The sequence below is a fragment of the Vespula vulgaris genome, chromosome 11, assembly GCF_905475345.1.
Source record: "Vespula vulgaris chromosome 11, iyVesVulg1.1, whole genome shotgun sequence".
Taxonomy (NCBI): domain Eukaryota; kingdom Metazoa; phylum Arthropoda; class Insecta; order Hymenoptera; family Vespidae; genus Vespula; species Vespula vulgaris.
Window position 1 is genome coordinate 5318491 of NC_066596.1, and position 24598 is coordinate 5343088.

Sequence of the window (24598 nt, forward strand, 5' to 3'; positions counted from 1 at the left end):
AGATATATAGATAAACAAACTTGACGTTGCGAGGGAAAACCACAAAGTGATTTGATCTAGCCAGAAAACATTTAATCGACACTTTGATGAAATCATTTCGAAAGAAAGACAGAGGCAGAGATATAGTGTGTATCAAAAGGTAATCTTGAACAATATATATATATATATATATATATATATATATATATATATATTCATACATACATATATATACATCGATTATTGAAACGAATATCGATAAATAATCACACTCTAGTCAATATCACGAAATATTGCTCTCTCTCTCTCTCTCTCTCTCTCCCTTTCCCTCTCCTCTCGTCTCTTTGTCGTGATGAATTTAATCCGGAGATGAATCGATAGCGCAGCTTCGAACCCGTAGAGTTAGAGGAACGAGCGTCGTTGGATGTAGAATATCCATGGACCGATATAACGCCGTGTGAGTTGGTCCTCGCATCGTCTCTCTGTTTCCATTTCATCGGCTATGAATATTCTGCATTAGAAAGAGAAAGTGAGAGAGAGAGAGAGAGAGAGAAAGAGAGAGAGAGAGAGAGAGCAACATTTCGAGTATGAGTACGAATATGAGTACGAGCATGAGTATGAGTATGAATACGAATACGAGGAATAGTTCCTAGGAGCGTATCGCTTTTAACCATAGGTCCCGATATACTACTATACATGCTCTATGTGTGTGCATAAATGTCAGATGCATTAACGATAACGCTTGATATTCGACCGCAGGTTTCAGTACAGGAAGAGAGCGAGGACAAGGGACCAATTTGCCCCCCTTTACCGGCCCAATACCATCCCTCTGCCTACAACACGACGACACAGCTTCACGAGACTATCGGCAATTACACAGGTTAGTGTCCAAGTTAACTTTATCCAAACTTTTCGATACACTTATTCAAGGTTTACCATAATTTTTCTTTTTTTCCTTTCTTTTTCTTTTCTTTTTTTTTAGAGCGCTATATAATGCATACTAACGCGTAATTTTGATCAGTGCAATATCGATATTTATTTTAGTATCGTATAAAATTTGGTTGTTTTACTTTTTTTCCTTGGACTCGTTATCGTAATCATTAGGAAAAGAAATTGTTACGAAATCTTCTAACGAAACGGTAGATACTAACGTTTCGAAAAGAGGAAAAGTGGTATAGACAATTTCTCGTTTTATCGTGGAATAGAAAGAGAGAGAGAAAGAGACAGAGAGAGTCTTCAAAACTGCTTTTGATTTTCTCTACTCGCTACATCGACTCTCTCGTGGTTCGCTTCGTCGGCGATATTCGATAGTTTCGTACTGCTATATCCCCAAAACTCAACGAGGGAGATTCCGTGGTGGATTGCCGGACCACCGTATTCGAATGACACAGTTTCGAGCATCCTCCTAACTATTTCGTTCTCTGCGAAATGGCGTTTCCCTTTCACAACACTGGGCCCTTCCACTCTCTTCACCTTATTCGAAAACAACATTTTTATATATTTCTTATAGGGTTATACGAGGAAGAAAATTCGTAAGTTGGAAACTTTGAAAATTTACTTTCCAAACTGTTCGTGATTTCATCTCCTTCAACCATTTTCCTGTATATAACCTCGTTTTTTGATAAATAGATTTCGATTTAAAGTATAAGGAAAGATTCCAAAGTTGGATATAAAGGGTGAGTTTATCGTACATATTCTAAGCGTATCTATAAAATTTACTATAAATACGAAAAAGAAAAAAAATTTATCTATACCGTATAATATCATATAAATATTATACATATTCTATCTATATGTATACAGAGAATTTTTGAATATTTGTCTAAAAACATTGACAAATTTTATCATATGAAAAAGAAACATGATCGGCGTTCGACTCTCTCAACGCGATACTTAATGAACAACTCGGAGTTAGACGGTAGATGCTTGTTCGCAAATTCTTAAAACCATTCTCGTGCCATGAATAAATGTGTATCATTTTAATGTCCGACCATTATCGTAAAATTATTATTCAGGTGTTACCGAGGTGCAACCAGTCGTTCCACTCTTACTGAATACACCGATCGAGCAGCTCGCCAGGCCAATCCCAACGGTTCAAGAATATCCAGCCAATAATCCTCCACCTATACCACCCCCACCGGAAAAGTATTATGCCAGTACAGAGATCTGTAAGGTGAGCTTTAAAAAACGCAGGTTAGACACGCGATCGACACGATCTAGGACTCTTTCAAGTGCATTAATACAACCACTTCAGAAGCAAAGCCGTATGTACTCACGTTAGAATACAGAAGGGAGCTTCGTGCTCTATGCTTTGAGAAGTTTGTGATATCGGAGCGTAAGGATCGTTCTCACGACGTTAATCTTCAAGGTTTTTCCTTCTTTTGATCCGTTAGAATTTCTCTTTCATACTACCTTTATTTTTGCCGCGCATAAAACGTGAAAAGGAATGAAACTCTCACGAATATATGTGTGTGTGTGCGTGTGTACGTACGTACGTACGTACGTATATATGTATACTTGTAAGAACTTTCTTACCCTTTTCCTAGGTCGAAGAATCGAAGTTGAATAAAAAAGTTTTTGGAACTAGGTACGATTTGCGCGACAGGGATATTTTATTATTTAATTTTAGTTCGTGGCGTTTACGAGACGCTACGGATTTTCATCCTTACGATATCCATCGTTGATCAAATATAACGATTCGATAGATAACTTTTTTCATTTTTCAAAACTTCGATTCGAGCCAAATTGAAAAAAAAGAAAAAAGGAAAAAAAGAGACAGAGAGAGAAAAGAAATATTTACTTTGATAACATCGTCAAAAGTTATAGGATATAATTGAATTTAGCTCATCCGGATGCATTTATGTTTGTTTCCTGTTGGAGTAGTTTTTGGTTTCGATTCCTGATCCTATTTTCATTGATATTGCAGAGTCCTTTACCACCTTTACCACCATCCCCAACACCAAGCACACCGGCAGCTATGAGTGCGAAAGCGTCGAGTAGCCTGACGAGTTACAGTGCTGAGGACACACTTACCGAGGAAGAGGATGAAACGGCAGAGTGCATCCTGGACTTCCCACGGGAGAAGCTCAACATCGTCGAGAATCTCGGATGTGGATACTTCGGTGACGTACATCTTTGCGAGGTCGACAGGTTTCCCGGATACGATGACGTCTTCAGGAACACCGACAGCGACCTAGTCGTCGTTAAATCTTTGAAGCCAGGATCGTCAAACGCTCTTAGGTGAGACGACCTATATATGTAGTATCTACTACGAACTCTCTTTTTAACCTTATCACCTTTTTTGAGACTTTCTATTCTTCTATCTTCGAAATGTCAATGAATCAAATTCCGTTTCAAATAGATGATAATAATCCTGACAGATAGGTCAGTCGATTTAATCTAATAAAGAATAATCGGTATCGCGTATCGTTAAAATTAATATCTCTAATTAATCATGAAAAAATTAGTATATATATATATATATATATATATATATATATATATATATGATATGATATGAGATATTGGAATCTTTACTACCTTCTAAATATCTTTTACAAATTTCATTATCGACATGAAATCCCATTGAGTAGTAGAACCATAGACGATGGCCAGATCGGAAACGAACCGAAAAGTACATTTCGTTGGAAAAATCAACGGCGCGTTATCGACGATGTAGAAAGGATCAGGAATCGAGTAGTCGTATGTCGAAGCTCGCTTTTATCAGCCACGAAACGTTTTATCGTTCACAGAGCAAGGGTACGCGCTCGCATAGGGTTGGATGGTTAGGGGTTGAACGGTTAGACTGTACGCGACGTTCGTTCGTTCATTCGTTCGTTCGTTCATTCGCTCGCTCGCTCGCTCGCTCGTTCGTTTTATTTTCTCGCACGACATAGTTTCATCGGGGAGCGATTCGATGAAAGGAAAAAGAAACAGACAGAGTGAGAGAGAAAAGTAAAGGGAAAGAGAAAGAAAGAGACAGAGAGAAAGGGAGAGAGAAGGAGAAAGAAAGAGAGAGAAAAAAGAGAAAAGAATAGGAATGCAAAGATAAAAACGCAAATGAATGTTCAATCGTGTCAATAAATCCGACTAGGTCTGATACACTTTTTTCAACTGCCTGACTACCCATCAAGACTGACCGTCGCCGTCGTACACATTTTCGCATAGTACGAACCGTGCATTCGATTGGCTTTATTATATTCCATCGTTCGGCTGCACGATTGTGGGAAATAAAAAAAAATAAAAAAAAGAAAAGAAAAAAGGAAACGAGAGAAAGAGGGAAAATAGAAATAGGGAGGTGGAAAGGGGCTTCAGGGGTTGGGATAAAATTCTTTTAACTCCGAACGCTCTCGATGTTCCATAATCATTTTTGACGATATATTACCCCTTCCAATTTTTTCTCTCTTTTTCTATTCTCTCTCTCTCTCTCTCTCTCTCTCTCTCTCTCTCTCTTTTTCTTTCTCTTTCTTTTTCTCTCTTTTTCCACTCGTCCGAAGGTAATGAAATCATTCGTACGGGAACGATCGATCGGCTCGAACGATCGGCTTGATTCGGTTCGCTAGCACGATAATTATGCATTTTCGTTGATTAACAACGCGCCTAGATGGAATTTCATGGATGCTTCGTCGGAGAGCGTAGAACGTTTGAACGGTATGTCATAAACTATGAGAACGTCACGATTATTGTGCCTATGCACGGATGCGTAGTATAACTCGGCGCCATTCCACATATTCCACGTGTGACCGCGAAGCAGCTTAAGCTCGTCTTCGATCCTCCTTCGTATTTCCTAAGAAAGAGGATCCTCCGTATCACATTCATTTATTATCTCTAAATATAAGTAAATATAAATAAAAGTAATAGAAATTTGCGCGCGCGTTCATTCGATTCAAACTCTCATTTCGACGAAGGTACATTTAACTCGTTTTTTTTGTTTCTTTTTTCTTTTTCTCATAACCCTTGTAAAAAATTTTTGACCAGCAAAAAAAAAAAAAAGAAGAATAAATCAACGTTTTAACTAATTTTTTATCATCTTTAAATCATAACAAAAACGTGTACACGCGTGCGTGCGTGTTCAATATTATTTAGCCGAATCACCCTTTTATTTCGACGTGACTACGTTTAATTCGTTTTTTCCCCCAAAATCATCGTAAAAAATTTTTCTCCACTGAAAAATTGACGTTTTAATTAATTTTTAATTATCTCTCGTCGTGCTTGTGTCTATTTAAAATTATTTAGTCGAATCATTGTTTTATTTCGTCGCGGCTATATTTATTCTCAATTTTCTTTTTTTTCAAAATTATTATAAAAATATTATTATAAAAAAAAACGAGAAATCGAGCTTCCACTTTATTATATGTCTTGTTATTTATTTATTTTTTTCTTTCCACTCGTCAATAAAAATTGACGACAGGAATATCCTCTTTGATATTCTTGTATCTATCGGATAAAAACTCCCAATAATTTTCGATATAAATTTTCATGGTGTATTCAAGGTGGATACAACTTGATACGAAGAAAAGTGACACGATAAAGATATTACTTTTGAATGTAACCGTATATTTTACAGGATAGAATTTCAACAGGAGGCAAAGAGGCTGGCACGTCTCAACGATCGGAACGTTGGCCGACTACTTGGTGCCAGTCTTGAGAACGATCCCATGTGTATCGTATTGGAAAATGGCGCGTATGGGGATTTGAATCAGTATCTCCAGAGTCACATAGCCGAAACTTCGACCGTGCACACTGCCAAAACACTAAGGTACTATACTGGATATATTATATTTTAAAAAGAATAAATTTATTAACTATCGGTATAAAAAAAAAAAAAATTCACAAAGACAAAATAAAAAATTATTACGAACAAAGAGAACCTAATTAGATGATGTTTAATAGCGTTTTTCAGTAATAAAAATTTCAAAAAGTTTCTTTTCATTTGTGCTACTATATAACAAAGGATAAATGCTAAATAATAAATACATAACCAGTTTCAATACTAGTAATGACCTTTAACTAGCTCGTTAATGGATGCAAAAGGTTTTGAATTATGGTTCAGAAAAGTTGGTGGGACATTCGATTCCACACAGCAATTGGGAATAGTTTCCCGGGAATATATACCCATGGCGAGTTCGCCCGTTATCGAACAATTAGCATCGTTTAATGGACAAGTCGTTATTGTGTTTGCCCGTACCCACCGATTCCCGTACATCGATAGCATTGAAAATCATTAGATGCTATATTCTCTTCGTTGTATCGTTGCGACGCATTCATAACTTTAGTCGATTTACTAAAACGATTTTTATCAATTGGCTCACATTTAGCATCAGTTTCCTGTTCAAATATGTCCGAATATTATATATATATATTTTTTGTTAAAACGATGCTATTATATATAGCAACATGGTTTTAGTAAAATTTAATGCTGCATTCGGTGCAGCCTATATATTTTCTGTAAATCAGCTTAACTCTCATTCTCACATCTCACGTACTATAATTCGCGAAGTGTATATTGACGCGAACAATATTGAAAAATAACAAGCAGACAGATTATTCCCCTCTTTATTTTATCCTTTGGCCCGAATACAAGAATAAAAAGAAGAAAAAGAATAAATAAAAAAAGAACATGTACAGATAGTGAGTGAGAGAGAGAGAGAGAGAGAGAGAGAGAGAGAGAGAGAGAGAGAAACCGCTAATCCACGAGGACAAACGTTTTTCCGACAAACGAGATCGGAAATAATATCGACAGAAAATTTCGTGACATCGGTCGAGGATACTTCGTCACAATAGGAGTGGATAGGGACGTCGAACTCTTTTATGATAAAGCGACATTATTTTCAATTATCTCGCTTGAAGTGTAATAGAACAAAGGAGGAAATAGAACGAAATAAAAAAAAAAAAACCTACCAAAAAAAAACCAAAACAAAAACAAACCCCCTCCCACCTCCCAAAAAAAAAGGAAAAAAGAAGAGGGAAGGAGGAAAATACATGAAAAGTAGAAAGAGCGTGAAGTGCAACGAGGGAGAGTCGAATTCGAGAGAGTACTCGAAAGATACGCGAAATCGGCTGAAAATGAGAGGTGAACGATAGAGAGGGATCGTTTGGTGCACGTGACAGTTGTCGACGAGACAACAGGGGCATTTTTTTCGGAACTCGTGCGTTCACGGATTTTCCGAACAAGTTTCTCTCTCTCTCTCTCTCTCACTCTCTCTCATGTCGTTCGACATATGTCCGTACGTATCTACCTAAACATGTATAATGTATTACGGATTGTTTCTACTGCATAGTACATAGTATCTATGTTACATCGTTCCGATCCAACGAATTTGACACACGTGACGATTGTTACATCAACGACAAAAATAAAGAATTTTTCACTCCATTAGAATTTTATAAAAAATATCATCAACCTGAAAATATATAATCGTAAAACGCATCTTCTAAATTTAACGTTTGTTAATTCAAGTAAACGAAATGGTATCATGATAGAAGACATTCTTCATCTGTCAAGAGATACATCATATTAATCCCGGTGGTGTTTCACACCCGACAAGTTCAGCGTTAACTGTTACTAAACTTTGTTCCAACGTAATAAGAAAGACAATTAATCTAACCATTAGAATGTTACGACGTTGTACATGTAGTACTAAAACATAGACAATGTTCATAATAATCTAGAAGAGAAAGACAACGATCTATCTATCTATCTATCTATCTATCTATCTATCTATTTATCTCTCTCTCTCTCTCTCTCTCTCTCTCTCATTCTCTCTCTATTCATTCAATAGCCCAGCAACGCCTGTCTGTGTATATCGTTAGCGTATATCCGCAATATAACCGATGCAAACGACTTAACCTTATACATAGTTTCTCATGGCAAATTCAATGACGCCAACCGCTTGTTCTTCGTGTTCCAGTTTCGGCACGTTGGTTTACATGGCCACACAAATAGCATCTGGCATGAAGTACTTGGAGGAAATGGACTTCGTGCATCGGGACCTAGCCACAAGGTAACGACACCATACACTCTCGCGAGATCGTTCGAACAAGCCCTACAAACACGCCCCTCATTTGTCTTTTCCTTTGCCTTTTAATTCCATCCTCGAAATGACCTACCCCGATCAAATGGAAGATCGCCTAACGAAGGTAACGTTTAAGCCAAGGGAAATTAGTTAGCTCTACGTTTCTTCGACCCTCTTCCTATTTTCAACCCTTCGGTCCTTAAGGTCGCATCAAGACTTAGCCAAGCTGGCACTACGTCATTAAATTCAAGAAGGGCGTTTAGCGACGTCAGGCCGACGTCACGTGTTCGAATTATTAACTCTGATCATAAACCTTGATCATAATGTCTTCGTCGGGAGAAACTTACCTACGATATTAAAACGTACTCAGGACGCAAGCCTAAACTCGAAAGTATAAGGAGGAATAAGGTTTATTAGACTCTTTAATCTATAGGAATTAATTTTCCGTAGAAATTTATCGATTTTGTTGACAAATTGTTATCGGCCATTGGAGCATTATTATTTTCTTCGTTGTTGATTTCTTTCTCTTTCCTTTCTTTTCCCTTCTTTTTTCTTTCTTTTTTTTTTTCTTATCGTGATTCATCACTTTTTTTTCGTTTCACGCACAGTTCATACGTAGTTTAATTTTTATGAAGAGAAAGATGAAGAGCAGTGAGAATACCTACTTCTGTTTTTTCCATCTCGAATATCTAATTTACATTAGAATAAATAATAATTAGGTAATATGACATTGAGAAAGATAGAGAAAGATAAAGAGAGAGAGAGAGAGAGAGATAGAGAGAGACAGAGCAGGGAGAGATAAAAAAGAAAAGGAGCAATATATTACTACGAATAGAGATACTTTAAATTCAAACTACGAGATGTTTAAAGTAGGTGTCAATAAAGGATGTACTTTTTAAAATACTGACAATGAGTGAGAAGAAACGAGGAAAGCAAAGATCAGACTACGGAATATCCTTGGTTCTGATTTTTATATTTTCCATGAGTATAAAAAAGTTGAGAGTAAATCTGACTGAAAGTAGAGGGAGAATGGAACTGTAGTGAGAATGTACTACTTTCGTGAGAGTATGAAATAAAAACATAGAACAGTAAAATGACTGGGTGATGGGAGTAGCTACTAAATCCCCCCCCCCCCCCCCCCTCTCTCTCTCTCTTTTCCTCTTTACGTATCTGTCTTTTTCTCCCTTTTGCTATCTTTCTTCTTCCGAAATAAATAGGCGAGACGATAAACGACCTGGATTTTACGTTGCAAATCAGGAAGAAGAAACTTTGAACAACGATGTAAAGGCTGTCTCGAGAGTTCGTTTCATCGAGTTCTCGAAATCGGAAAAAGAGAATTGAAGAGAAATCCGTTCTCTTTAGATAAGTTTCGTGAACGTTTGCTATGCATATTTTTCTTGATCTCCTTTTTATATTTCGCAGTTAAAACTCGAATGAAAAAAAAGGAATAAAAAAAAAATAAATAAATGAGAAAAGAAAGAAAAAAGAAATCTCATGTAAACATTTTCTATGGAATTTATTTTATATTTTACAGGAATTGTCTGGTATGTCAAAATTATACCATCAAGATATCCGATTTAGGTTCCGGAAGAAGCGCATACGCGGCCGATTATTTTCGAATCGAAGGTCGGCCGCCATTACCCATAAGATGGATGGCTTGGGAATCCATGTTGATGGTAAGAATTAAAAAATAACGTATTAATTGTCGATCATGAAACTATTATAAACTATTTGAAATATTAAAAAATATATATAAATATTTTTTTTGTTTAAATAATGATTCTCTTAAGTGTCCACTTTTAAAATCTTTCAATCGCACCAGAGACAAGATAAACAATTATTTCTCTCGAGAAAGAATGTATACATTGTCTTATTTATTATAGAAAAAAAAAATTTTTTTTTAATTCAAATCAGATCGATCATCTCGTAACGATAGATTACGTACAACGATTTCCAACATTATAATATACAACTAATTTAGATCACTTTCATGATCGCCATCTCGTATGTGATTATTTTTCTTTTTTTCTTCACCGATCGTTTCATCAAATCGAAAATAATTTCACGAGTAACTACTTTGCATCAGCACTTTCTTTCAAGGATACAAAATGTTTGATGGGAAAGGGTTCATTCGTTAGAAAAAAAAAAGAAGCAAAAGTATTTAACCGTGAGAGAAAGAGAATGAGTGAGTGAGTGAGTGAGTGAGTGAATGAGAGAAAGAGAGAAAAAAAAGGAAGGGAAAAAAGAAAAAAGAAAGAGGAGAGAAAAGTGCAAGAGAAACCGATCGGGCGAGAACGACTTTATATCCCGTGATGCGAAAGGTGGAAAAAGAGAGTAGTCCAGTTATATAAAACGGGTTGAGAGCAGTTTTGATTTCATTCCGCCGTTACGGAGGTGTGCTTTCGCCCCGAATCCTGAATACGTATTCCTCGTATTCCCGATGAAATTCGGTTTACTTTGAATATTTTTTCACTCGATGATCTTTTTTTTGCTTTCTCTTTTTTCCTTTTTTTTTTTTTTTACTTTCCCCTTTCCTTCCTTTCTCTTCCCCTCCCCCTCCCCGACTAGAGACAAAACTTTGAAAAAAGTAATACGTTATTCCCATAAGCAAACGCGAAACTATTGCAGAGGCGATCGCTTATCGATATCTCGGTGGATATTATATAAACGATCGAGACGATTAAAAATAACGATGTAGAGCCGACGTACTATGTATGTATTCGATTTTTATATGTTACATATCATTCGAAAGTTCAATACCTTTCGTTAATCGCCGAAGCGAAATATGTGTTGTATGTGTCATCTACGTGCGACAAATCTACGAACGTTATTTTTAACGTATCGACAAGTAAATAGTACCTGCGTATATTGAAAAGGATCTATAAAATGCGATGAAAGAGAATGCGCATTCGATGAAATTACAAAAGCGTCGAATGAAAAGTTGAAACTGACGGATTTTTAACGTGGTTACAAAATCGTTAATAGATTTCTGAAAAGGATACGTATTCCCATTGATATTGACCATATATCTAGATAAAAAAATATATATATATTTCTTGTTTCATCTTTTTTATGGCAAAGGAAGAAAGAAGAAAAAAAAAGGAAAATTGAGATGAAGAAAAAAGAAAGAATGAAAACAGAGAACAACAAAATCGATCGATAATTTGAGAAGAACTCGAGAGTCGATATATTAAAGTGGTGAAGAAGAAATGGAAAATAGAAACGAGGACGAAAATCGAGGATGTTACTGTATATAGTACTTGACCGCTCGAGTTCGCATAGTCGTTTAAAATTGACTGCGTCATTAACGCTTCATTATTGCTCATCGTTTATCCGAGGCTGCCTATTGTGCCGGCGCTAATGAAACGCGTCCGTTTAATACGCTCGAAATACCGCTTCAAGAATAATCTGAAATTAGCGTCGTTTTGATGATTGAACGTTGACTTTATCGCATCCGATACTTGTAGAGACGAACGTCCAACGATATGACTTCATAAAGTTTATTAATCCTTTGACAAAAGAACGAAACGTTCTTTCTCCCTCTTTCTATTTCTCTCTCTCTCTCTCTCTCTCTCTCTCTCTCTCGCATGGAACACTGAAATATTGCTCCCCGCGCAATATCTCGACTTTACGCCGCCTGGCAAACTCGAAAAATCCTTGGCGTGAGTTCTCCTCCTGTTTTCTCTTAAGTCTCTTAAATCTTTTCTGTGCCACGTATACCTATCTACCTACGTATCTATCTACCTACTTCGAAAAATAAAAAAAAGAAAGAAAAAAGAAGAGGATCGAAAGTTCGATCGAAAGTTTCCGTCTTTTGTATTTTCCTCTTTAAATGAATATTCCTCTTTGTTCGAATTGAGAACAATGTTTATCGATACTAAACGAAACAAAAAAAATAGAAAGAGAAAGAAGAGACGTTCCACGATTACATAAAACTGGTATTGCGTTTTGTTTCTTCTCCTTTTTTTTTGTTTTTCTTTCTTTGTATTAAATAAATAGGAAGCACCTCGTGAAATAAGATACAGTCGACAAAGCTAGAACACTAATACGTAACCATTTTAACAGTTACGTTCTACGAAGCACTTTGCTTTAACTCCAAGACACTCGAAGACTTCTAGTTTGCTCGAACTCGAAATGCAAGAGGGAGAATGTACAGTTTCCATAATTAACTACGAAGGCGTTAGATTCCATAGAAATCCTCAAATATTTGTATATTAATTTTTTTACAAAGATCCTTTAACAATAATACATATATCTGATTACAATGTATGAAAAAGTAATTCGTATTAACAAAAAATAAATCAATAATTCATAACAAAATAGAAATCAAGTATCGATCGATTTAATGTTTAAAAAAGATTAAAGTTATTAGTACAAGATCGATCAATAGTTCCTGTGTGAGCCAAAAGTAAGTTTCTAAATGATTTTAAAAATCAATTACACTTTTTCGAAAGTTTTCGAGCTAACTTTTCTATCAGATTGTAAAAAAATTTCTAGACTTGTCGTTTTAGAATCTCAAAAAAAAAAAAAAAGAAATAATAAAAAGAAAATTAACGTAAAAAGTCTCGGAAAAAGGATAATTGATTTTTAAGATCGCCTAGAAACTTTCATGGTCCAGCCTGCATATATGTAATCATTATAATTTAAATAACATTTTATATCAAAATAAAATTTAATTACACGAGTTTCTAATAAGCAAATGTAATGTTAAAAAAGGAAAAAGAAAAAAAAAGAAAAGAAAAGAAAAGAAAGAACGCGAAACAAGTTTTCTCGTCGCTCTTTGAGGTAAAAAAATTTCTTCCGTAGTTTCCACTTGACTTAGAGTAGAAAATAATTTGATGTATCTCACAGGTCGTTTGTGTCTTATGTTTCACGCTAATTAGGGAAGGCACACGTCGAAGAGCGACGTCTGGGCGTTCGCCGTCACGCTCTGGGAAATTTTAACCTTTGCCAGGGAGCAACCCTTTGAAGAACTTCCAGATCATCGGGTGGTCGAGAACGCAACGTATTTTTACCAAGAGGACGAGAGACGAGTAAGTAGTGGAAAAGCATCTGACCTCTAAGATAACTCTCTTTATCTGTCTCTCTCTCTCTCTCTCTCTTTCTCTTTCTCTTTCTCTTTCTCTCTTTCTTTATTTCTCTCTTTCTCTCTCTTTCTTTTTTTTGATCAAAAGACACTTTGCATTGCAAACTGTATTTTCTACTTTTTCCACCATCGTTATATTTTTTTACAGACGTTCGGTTTAACTCCTACTTTTATTATTTTTTCACGAGCCAGCAGATAAAAGTCTTTATCGAGAAAATGGTGTAACACTGAGGAAAGAATAATATTAGCTGAAATATTATTTGTTCGAAATCATTCGCAAAATCTCAAGTCGAAGTTAATATTAGTAATTTGCAAAAATATCATTCTCTATATACATATACAATTTTGTTACCAATTACATATAAAAATATTCTACTTCGTTAAGAGAATAACTTGAACTAAATTAAGTCAGTTCATTAGCATCTATACGAATATATATATATATATATATATATATATATATATATGTATGTATATACAGTAGAATGTTTGCGTTAATCGATCTTAACGACATATATAGATTTCCCAGAAGACGTTCGACAAACGAGTCACATAGGTTCTCCCTTTCGACAGTTAACGACAGTTTAGCCAAAGTTAGTCGAGCCTTGGGCACCCTCGTCTCTTATCTTTTACAGATGATACTTCCACTGCCGAAGAACTGTCCTAAGGAGATCTACGAGCTGATGCGTGAATGTTGGCAACGTAACGACGTAGATCGGCCAAACTTCCGTGAGATACATCTATTCCTACAAAGAAAAAATCTTGGTTACAAGCCGAACACATCCAACGACACTTGATATCGAGAATTGGAAGGCTGGAACCTGATCCGGCTTTCTATGATTGGTGAGCTCAACGGAAATTGGTGGAACTGTCCCTCATCGACCAACTTAGAACAAATCGGTCCGAGTTAGTAGCCGAATTAGAAAGAGAGAAAAGAGAGAGAGAAAGAGAGAGAGAGAGAGAGAGAGAAAGAGAGAGAGAACGATTGGTGAAGGATACTTTAGGTTTAACGAGCCGTGAATTGGCCCTTCCGGTAACGGCCTTCTAATTGCAAAAACTTGTAGGCTTTCACGGTCTAAGGGCTAATCGAGGGGAAACAAAAAACAAAAACAACAAAAATAAAGCAGGTGACGGAAAAAACGTAACGTAATTACTTTCAGCGTTCTCTATTGAATTATTGCCAATTGGAAGTCCCAAATTCGCGATATATACGGGCTAAGCGAAAGGTTGAGAAGGGATGAGATGAAAGAACAAAGTCTCAAGTGAAAAAGTAAAAGACGAAAGAATGTCAAGCGAACAGCTTCGTTCTTTTGCTTTTTTTTTCATTTCTTTTCTTTTCTTTTCTTTTCTTTTCTTTTCTTTTCTTTTCTTTTCTTTCTTCCTCTTTTTTTTTTTTTGCTTATCTCTCCCCTTTCCAGCAACACGGTTCTTATGAAACTGAATCGAGAAGATGAACTCCCACATAGCAAGAAAGAAGTTTTGCATTTACCAAATTGCTACCGACGTCATTGCTCTGACGCAATATGTCAAAAATTTGGATTGATCTTTTGGATCAAAGGTATCGTGCCGTTACCGAATGCTTCTTTAAGGAACACGAGCTTTCGTGCGTGTAATTTCCTTTTGTTTCTTTCCCTTTCTCCTTTTCATTCTCTTTTATTCCGTTATATTTCGTTCCTCACATCGCTTAGTCGCACATAAAATTTGTAAATTACTTCTCATTGACTTATCGTCTAACCCGAGGAAAGAAAAATCAAATATGTACCAAAATGTAGGCGTAACGTTCCTGAGTATGGCACTTCGAACTGCATTTTATTTATTCTATTTTCCTGATACGGCACAATATATACCTACATATATCATATGTATCATTTATCATAGGGAAACTTCAGATTTCGAGAAATATAATATATAGCATGGAATAACAGTAAGCAGAGTCGTATACGCATACTATATGTATACATACATACATTGTGTTATACGTATACATAGAGAATACATATACGTATGTAAGTATATCTCTCGGATAAGATGGATGGATAACGATTCTGATCCATAGTGTATTCCCCATACAAAATGAAATCGGCGGTTACCAGGTGCAAACGATAGGTGGATACACTCGCGTATGTATACACCGTCCCGAAATTGATACTGTCAGCAAATAAGCTTACGACGACTGCCACCAACGCGATTCTCGTGTCACGTTCGGAATATACGCGAATCGGTCTACGAAATCAGCATAGGTTAGCTATATCTATAAGGATACATAAGGATTTTCCCACGAAACGAGTTATCAACTACGAGTTGATAGACAATACTTTCAAGTTTGAATAATAAGTATAATATATAGGTATATCCTTCTAACGCGTCAGATCATTAGGATCATATACTTTTCATCATCTTTTTCACCACAGTCCATGCTGGAACACACTGAACCATAAACTCGGCTTTTGTACTAGGTATATATCACTTGTTAGAGAGAAAGACAAAAAAAGGAAAAGAAAGAAAAAAAGGAATAAAACAAACAGACGAAGAAACATTATTCGATTCGTACGAACGGGCACACGCATACGTATGTATCATTGTTAGTATGTATCATTTTAAAAAACATCAAAAAACATCAATGAATCTTACAGTACTTAATTTAAAAAACAAAGAAAAATTGTAAAAATTTTGATTTCCATTTGATAGTTATGACGAGCCAATTATCTTTTTTTATTTTCTTATTTTTTTTCTCTTCTTTTTTTTTTTTCTTTTTTGCTAAAATAATTGGCACAAGACAAAGATTGCTGTCGCAATTCAAAACGAAGGTAAAAAGAATTTTTATACATTTTTTCGTGAGAATCAAAGGCAATTTATTCTTTTCCTGGCTTTTACTTGAGCCTACGATGATTTGTGTTCCGCTAAACCGCTCGAATGAACGGTATCTACTTTTTTGACAGAGCTAAAAAACAAGCTGACAGAGAAAAGCCAAGAGTGTTCTGTCTCTTTTTCTCTTTCTCTCTCTCTCTTTCTCTGTCTCTCTCATTCTCTCTCTCTCTCTCTTTCTCTCTCTCTCTTTCTGTCTCTCTCTCTCTATGTTTCTCTATGTGTAGGCTTGAAATAACACAGAATTATTCCTTTTCTGACAACGGAAAAAGTCAATCAACGGTGACATTCAACGACGAGTGAGAACTGTGAACGCGGAAAACACTCTATCCCGTGAGATTTATTGCAAAAACGAACTATGTTCTCTATTCGTTCGTCGTCGAATACATACCGTATGATTTTTCGAATTGTCCGTTTCTTCTCGTTCTCGAATAGCAATAGAAAAACGCTTATCACTCACTTCTCGATTTTTTATATATTTTTTATTTTATTTTTCTTTTTTTTTATCTTTGCTTCATTTTATTTTTTTTTATTCTCTTTTATTCTTTCTTTCTTGCTTTTTCATAACAAAGATAAATCTATCTAAAATTTTTTTTCATACCACGCATATCGAGGAACATATCATGTAGGATGATCCTTGCTAAGCACGTTGAGCATGTTAAACAATGAATAACATTGTCTATTCCTTCTTTTTTGATTTAATATATATATACGTATATATATATATATATATATATATATATATATATATATATATATGTAGATAGGTATACATACATTCATTCGATACTATCGCAAAGTACATGATTAAAATCGATAAAAAAAAGATAATATAATTTATGAAAGACGGATCAAAAGTTTCTAAGCTAATTTAGAAAATCAATTACACTTTTCGAAGACTTTTTAAAACTAATTTTCTTTTTCCTTTTTCTCTTTTTTTTTTTTAGGATTGTAAAAAAGTTCCTAGGCTTATAGTATTACAATCTGAAGAGAAGAAAAAAAAAAAAGATAAAAGAAAAGAAGAAAGCAAGAATTAGCCTAAAACGTCTTGAAAAAAAGAATAATTGATTTTTAAAATCACTTAAGAACTTTTTTGGCCTATCTAGGAACTTTCATCCTGCTTAGGAACTTTCGATCTATCCTTGTAGATCTCAAGATAACATATCAGCAAGATCTGATAAATACCTACATGACATAATTTTGACAAGATCGAACGACCCGTTACGTTAGATGGGAAACGAGTGATCAGCAATCTTTTTCGGGTTTTTCATTTTTCTTTTTTTTTTCTTTTAACTTATTTAATTTTTTGTCTTACCTTTTCTTGTTAGTTCTTTCGGGTTGCGTCACGTCTTTCTTAAGAAAGAAACATCGTAGTTATAACAGATAGAAAAGGGACATTACAATGAGCTTCGCTCTCAAAGAGAGTAACCCTTTTCGTCGAGAACGGAGAAGCACTTGTCGAGTATGATTCCTAAAGAGCTTTCCGATGTACAAAAGATAATCCATTAAGGACATCCAAATCTTTTGCAAAAGAAATTTAACAAATGGAATATATAAGTAGTTGATATAAGAAAAAGAGATGGAAATGTATGATGGAGATAATGGATAAGTAAAAAGTAATGATGATAACGATGATGACGATGATGATGATGATGATTATGATGATGATGATTATGATGACGATGATTATATCGATTATGATGATGATGATGATGATGATGATATGATAATGATTATTATTATGACGATGATAACGACGAACTATTAAATAAACTTAGGGTGCGCTTAGCCGAAGTGCATAAATGTTTGACAATACTATTAGAGGTTGCAGTATATAAAAAAAAAGAAATTCGTAGGTTATAGAGCGTAAAGAAGTGTTAAAGGATTTTAATCTATTAGATAAAACACACACTTGTTAGCGACGTCCTTTCCAAGAGAACTAATTATTATTATTCGCAAAAGCTGAAAGATAAAAAAATAATAAATAAAAGGAAAAAAAATCGAAGCGTATATTGTTTTATTGTTTGTATTTTGCTGGTTTACTTTTTTCTCGGTTCCTTTTTTTCTTTTTCTTCGACTTATCCAAACTGAAATAAAAATATTAAAATAAAAATTAAAGGGAGATTTATTTAAGAAAAGAAAAAAAGAAGAAATGGATTAATCTCTTAAATGGCAGTCTTTTTAGCTGATTATTATATTTACACAATATTATTATTGTCATCATTATTATTATTATTATTATTATTATTATTATTATTATTATTATTATTATTATTATTATTATTATTATTATTATCGTTGCGAATAATAATGAACGAATCGAGGAGGGAAGGGATCAGAAAACGATGACTGGGCGGACGTGAGGGACCTGAATTTTTAGTTTATATAGTTCTATGCGTGGCAAATTTATTGGGACAAATACTTTTCCACTTAGTAAAAGGCAATCTCTGTGTTAATATATAAATACTTAAATATTTCCTCATTTATCATATCGTGTGAAATATATTTCATTCGAATGTCAATATTCCGATACAAAATTAAATAAAATGAAAAGGAGAAGGAAAAGAAAAAGAAAAAGAAAGGAAAAATATCATTCATCACTGAGATACGTCAATGATAAGCCAAAGATGTTCTAATTATGCAAATGGTAGAAAAGTATTTGCCGGAATAAATGAATGACTGTGTTACCTAATTCCAAAAAAGACTATAGTCCTGTTCACGAAAAAAAATCTATGGAGAAAGAGAGTTGAGATATGTTATAACATACACAATACGTATGTATGTTCTGTATGTGTTCTGTGTGTGCACGTGTGTGTATCTTTGTGTGTGTCTGTGTGTGTGTGTGTGCATGTATGTGTGTGCGTTCCTGTATGAGTATATGTCAGTGGAGCCTAGCGAGAGGATGGACATAAACCCGTTAGACGTGTATAATTATAATATAATAATATAATATAATAAACATTCAGTATATAGATTAAGCCCGAGAACATGTCGTGAAATTTTAAAGTCCCATAAAAATTCATTAGTCGAATGATGATAGACGTTGATCATTTGATATATATACATATATATATATATATATATATATATATATATATACATATATATCATGACTACCCCTCCTCTCCCTTTGGCTCCTTATGATAATGCTTTGGCTATGACTGCGAGCTTTTTTTGTCCAAACTAAGGATAAACAGAAAAAAATTGTATCGAACTATATCGAAGTATATAACATTATTATTATTATTATTATTATCATTATTATTATTATTATTAACATTATTATCATTATTATAATTATTATTACAATTATATATATAATATATATATATTATAATTATTACAATTATATACAGGTATATATATATTATATATGTGTATAGTGTTTTATATATATATATATACATATATATAATGTTAATGATCTCGATAACTATTAACACGTAAGTAATTTAAAAACAGCTAGATATTAAGTGTTATCATATACTGCTCTATAATTGTTGAGAAAGGGAAGAAAATTTGGAGGAATCGATAAGATTAAAAAAAAAAAAAACCAAAAAAATAGACCAAAAAAATACAAAAAGTAATAAAAAAAAAGAAAAAAAACAACAAAAAAGAACAGAAAAAAAAACCAGAGAGGTAAACTTAGCGATGCGTTTGAAAAATACGATATCGTGAGGACGTTATACGCACAGATATTTCTTCCTAATTACAAACAATTCAATGTGTTTTCTCATTGAATTCGATACTTACGTGTGTATATAATATTACATATGTATGTATGTATATGTGTATGTGTGTACGTATGTATGTATGTATGCATGTATGCATGTGTCTGTGTGTACGCGTTCGCAGAAATTCCATATTTAATAATCACGAGCAACCCATTTGGTAACGTTGATAAGGTTTAGCATGTACGCTTAATTATAGAAAACGAAATGGAGAGATCCTCCATTATTATCCAGGTAAACTTTTTTGAAATTTGAATTTAAGGAAAAAAATTGATTGGTTGTGCATGCACAATTTTAAAAATGTGAACATACGTGAACATTCCCAGAAATAAGACGTAAGCGTAATGCCAACGCTCTCTTCCTATTTTCTATCTTTATCTCTCTCTCTCTCTCTCTCTCTCTCTCTCTCTCTCTTTCTTTCTGTATCTATCTTTCTCTCTCTCTCTCTTTCTCTGTTTCTCCCGTAGAGAAAGACTTTATACGATTTGTAATAAACGAAATAACGCTCGCTATATTCGCGAGATTTCATACGAACTATAATTTGATCAGGTATGTAGCTTTATACAGTTATACGCTTGCGTTCTACGAGGAAAATATATATTTAATGTATCTACGTAAATATATTTTCCGCAACGACTGGACGTGTTACATATAAAATCGCTAAACGATGTAACGTAACTAATCACAATTTCATCGGATTGTTTGAAATAGGGTTTCGAACGATCAGCTATCCTTCTTTTGCTTTTTCATTTCTATTTTTATTTCTATTTATTTTTGTTTGTGTCTTTTTGTATTCTTTTTTTTTGTCTTTCCTTTTGAATTTCCACATAACGAAACAAACGCGAAAAATGGGATTCCCTTGATCCAATTGTGCGTCCTCGTTTTTATTTTTACATTTTTACGAAAAGTAATTGTTGACATTATAAGAGAATTTAAACGCGGAGACGAATTTCAAATCGAAAAAGCAAGTGACTAAAAGTACTTACATATGTGTGTAAAGCCAGTTGGAAATGATAATTTTTCATTTTCGAATTCCATTGCATTTGATATAAAACGAAATTTAATATTCGTCGTCTGGTACCTACGACGAACACGCTTTGTTTTTCTAGATACAAGAGACGCACGACAATACTTTTGTCCGACCGAACTTCGAACTTTCGTGCATTGAAATCATCGAAAGCTCACGTGCACGTGTAGTACGCTCTTTTAAAAAATACGCGAATGGAGGTCGATGCGGGCGCAATGAGGCGAGAACTCGTTTTTGAAGATAGTGGAACGCCGGTGGAATTTTTTTATTCGGCCATCTCTCATCGAAAATATGCGAAATCGTGCGACGAACGGTGAAATTCACATTCGTTCGGTCGTATATACCCGTTAATCAATTTATTACGATCTTTTTATCCCCTTTTTTCACTTTTTCTTTCTTCCCTTTTTCTTTTTATAGTTTTTTTCCCCTTTTTAATTTTCACGTTCCTCTTCTCCGTCTACGTTTTTTTTTTAACATAAAACTCAAATTTTTCGCATATCAGGTTGTATAATAATTATTAATTATAACGAGAAAGAGAAAATTCGTGCCACGGTGCTGCGCGAAGAATTCCATTGTAAATATATTAGAGAGAAGTAACGATTCTGTGAGTAGGGGAGGGCCGGGGGAGGGAAGAAAAAAGAATAAAAAAAAAAAAAAGAACGAAAGAAAACAACGACAACGTTAATATTCTTATTCGTTGTAAATTTCGTATTTTGAGTCGATCTTACGTTTTTTTTTTTTTTAAATGATCAAACAAGTAAAATCTCTGCATTTATCTCGTGCGTGAAATGTGAACGTACGAAAAAAAAGAAAAAAAAGAAAGAGCTTTCGCGCGGCTGGGCAGTTCGCATGCATGTTCGCATTACGAGAAGTTTAGAATGTGATGCCGAAAGCAAAATTTGTATTTTTAGTTCGGTAAGGGGATCCCTGTACTACTATACTAAAGAGGAAGAAAACACGTGTTACAGAAGACACGTGTGCAATCTCTACGTGCAAATATGAACGGCGAGATGGGTTGTAAATATAAGCCGGACGCGTTACGGAAGAACCACAAGGGTTAACCCTGTGTTGTCTATTGTTATCATATCGGCTGCATATCGATTATTGTATGCGATAAACAGAAGAACCTCGTGTAAATGTCACGCTATCGTGTATTTAATACGTTTGTACATAGCGATTCGTTTTCAATAAATACTCAACGCTTTGACTTTTGTCGAGCAATTTATGGTCTTGCCCGTATCATCATCGTCCGATGAATTTTTCAAGTATGAATAACGAAGTACACTGCCAGAAGAAGGAATTATATGAATAAACCAACAAAGAAAACGAAGAAAACAACGGAAAGGTTTGTACTTACTTACTTATGTATTATATTCTAAGTATACTTACTTACAGATATAGCGAAATGGTCAAAATTGTATCACTTTCGCGCGAGTACACTTAATGTAAGAGAATCTAACGATACTTTCATTTAATTTTCACACTAAACTCTTACTTCTTTATTTAATCTTTTTTCCCTCACTTTATACATAAAACCCTCTTTTTAAAATTAATGATAAATAATCTGTACTCAACGTATCATTCTTATTTTTTACGATCGCACCGTACTTTTCATTCTTTTCTTTTCATTCTTTTCCTTTTTTTTCCTTTTTCTTTTTTTTTCCCCACCGCTCATTCTTCATTCTCACTCCTTTCTATTTCACCCCGCGGCTGTCTGGACCTTTTTAAAAGTAACCTCATTTCTACCTTTGTCATTCTTTCTTACACATGCCCATATATGTGTGTGTATATGTGTGTGTACGTGAACCATAGTATTAAGATTGCATGTATGATTAATATTAATATTAATATTAATATTAATTGTAATATTCATACAATCAAACAATGAAATCAAATTAAAAAACATATTGTCTATTTAAAATAATTCGAACGTATTAAAATTAATGAAATAAATTATTTCGTTCGTTTAATCTACAAAAACAAAGTAGACGGAAATAAATTAAAAAGAAAAGAAAAACTTTGAGTTTCGTCATACATAAATAAATATATTTCGTATGTATATCCTTAGTATGTTTTTTATTCCATGGAGAATGGTCAACCCCGATAGTCTTCTTATCTCCGAGTGCACTCCTATTATTGCACGTATTTAATTTAAACTGGCTACAACCTCGATTCCTTACTCAGTTTCTTCCTTTTACATGTCCTACCTTTAGATAGCAGCCTCTCAATTTTTGCTATTTCCTTTTTCGCCATTCCAAACACTCTTTAATTAAGTCGCTCCAATTCATTACCGTGAGGTGCACAAACGTGAGATGCTTGCAGCAACGTTTCAAACTCTTCTGTGATTCTCTTTTGTAACATCTCATTCTCTCTCTCATTCTCTCTCTCATTCTCTCTCTCATTCTCTCTCATTTTCTCTCTTTTCTCTCTCTCTCTCTCTCTCTCTCTTTCTCTCATTGTCTCTCTCTTTCTGTCTCTGTTCGATCTTCATTTCGAAATGATATTCATTACATTTGAATCAATACATTTAGAAAGAATGAATTTACATTGGAGATCTTCTTTGGAGCTTTTACTACGAATAAAAATGAATCGCGGATTTTGCGTACATTCGAAAATAGTAAGAAAAAATAAAAGAGAGAAAGAGGGAGAGGGAAAAAAACTGAACCCATTCATTGTCTTCTTTCTTTTTTTCTGTTTTCTCTCCCGATATCGATATGAGCGAATCGATGAAATATTTTTATTTAACATTCGCCATTTAGACGACGATAGATAAAATATACCGATAGAAAGACCGTTTAAACGTATATCTAACAATAAGTTGAACCCGTGCACCACCGACAGAGAAAATATAATCGATCGTTTATAGCACTTGTTTTCTAGAAACGTGTGAGAACCAACGAGTGAGCTAAAAAGAGAGACAGAAGGAGAAAGAAAGAAAGAGAGAAAAAATATTGCCAGAGGCAATAACCAATTCGTTGTAATGCTGCAAAATTTCATTTCCACCTGTCGCCAGAAAGAGGCAGCATGGAGGTTCCTCCGTTAAATATATCTCCGTCTCTATCCCTTTTTCATTCTGCCTTTCTCTATTTTTGTCGTTTAGCAACGAGAAAATCCGAGAAATTTAGTTTATCTCTTTTACTTCGCTCGGTCGATATCTGTACACCGTCGAATATTAAACACCGTCGAATAACAACTAAAATATATATATATATATATATATCTTCTCTCTCTCTCTCCCTATATATATATATATATGTATACGTGTGTGTATGTATGTGTATAAGTAACCAATTATTTTCACAATTCTTCCACGAATCATTCAGGTTTAATCACGCTACGTCGACCTTCATATTATTTTCTATAAATATATTAATATATATATATATATATATATATATATATATATATATATTCCCAATAATCAAGTATGTATATATTCTTTCCAATAATCAAGTATGATGGACAGCTAAGCTTAAAAAAAAAAACATTTTTCTATTTCTCTTTTTTTTTTCAAAGTAATAAATCAAGCATCTGCATATCACTTCAGGCATCATACATGACATTCTTTTATTCCAAGTATAAAATAAAAAATTTTCTATTCCGATTAGACTCTACCGTCGATTGTTTGAGAAAATAAAAATATTCATGCTTAAGATATTCATTCGTGGATTGGAAAAAATTCGTGAAACTTTAAAATTTATCAAATAAAATATCTTCCACGGTCAATTTTCAGTCCAGAAACGACTAATCCATAAAAAGCGCGCTATCGTCGTACAGACAGACCATAGATCACAGATCGCATATCATATATCACAAATCGATCGATCAATATATGTAAAAAGCAATTGCACAAAATTCCATCAGGATTAGACAAAAATAATAAGAGTTTATCGAG

The 24598-nt window shown here is 34.2% G+C and overlaps 1 protein-coding gene and 1 long non-coding RNA gene across 7 annotated transcripts in view; one reads left to right on the forward strand and one right to left on the reverse strand.

Moving 5' to 3' along the window:
* Positions 1-24598, forward strand: part of LOC127067493 (discoidin domain-containing receptor 2) — a 145525-nt gene that overhangs the window by 112514 nt on the left and 8413 nt on the right. For 4 of the 6 annotated variants that reach the window (XM_051002477.1, XM_051002478.1, XM_051002476.1 and 1 more), the window contains 7 exons: positions 739-859; positions 1995-2152; positions 2906-3219; positions 5546-5737; positions 7890-7982; positions 9529-9670; positions 12878-13027. In XM_051002477.1, the coding sequence (XP_050858434.1) occupies positions 739-859; positions 1995-2152; positions 2906-3219; positions 5546-5737; positions 7890-7982; positions 9529-9670; positions 12878-13027 (1170 nt within the window). Of the gene's footprint in view, positions 1-738; positions 860-1994; positions 2153-2905; positions 3220-5545; positions 5738-7889; positions 7983-9528; positions 9671-12877; positions 13028-13715; positions 21925-24598 lie in introns of those variants that run through there. The other 2 variants (XM_051002481.1, XM_051002480.1) reach the window with 2 other exon arrangements.
* Positions 13678-24598, reverse strand: part of LOC127067499 (uncharacterized) — an 82626-nt gene continuing 71705 nt past the window's right edge. Inside the window, exon 4 of the long non-coding RNA XR_007782638.1 lies at positions 13678-13826. This is a non-coding gene — a long non-coding RNA (uncharacterized LOC127067499). The remainder of the gene's footprint in view (positions 13827-24598) is intronic.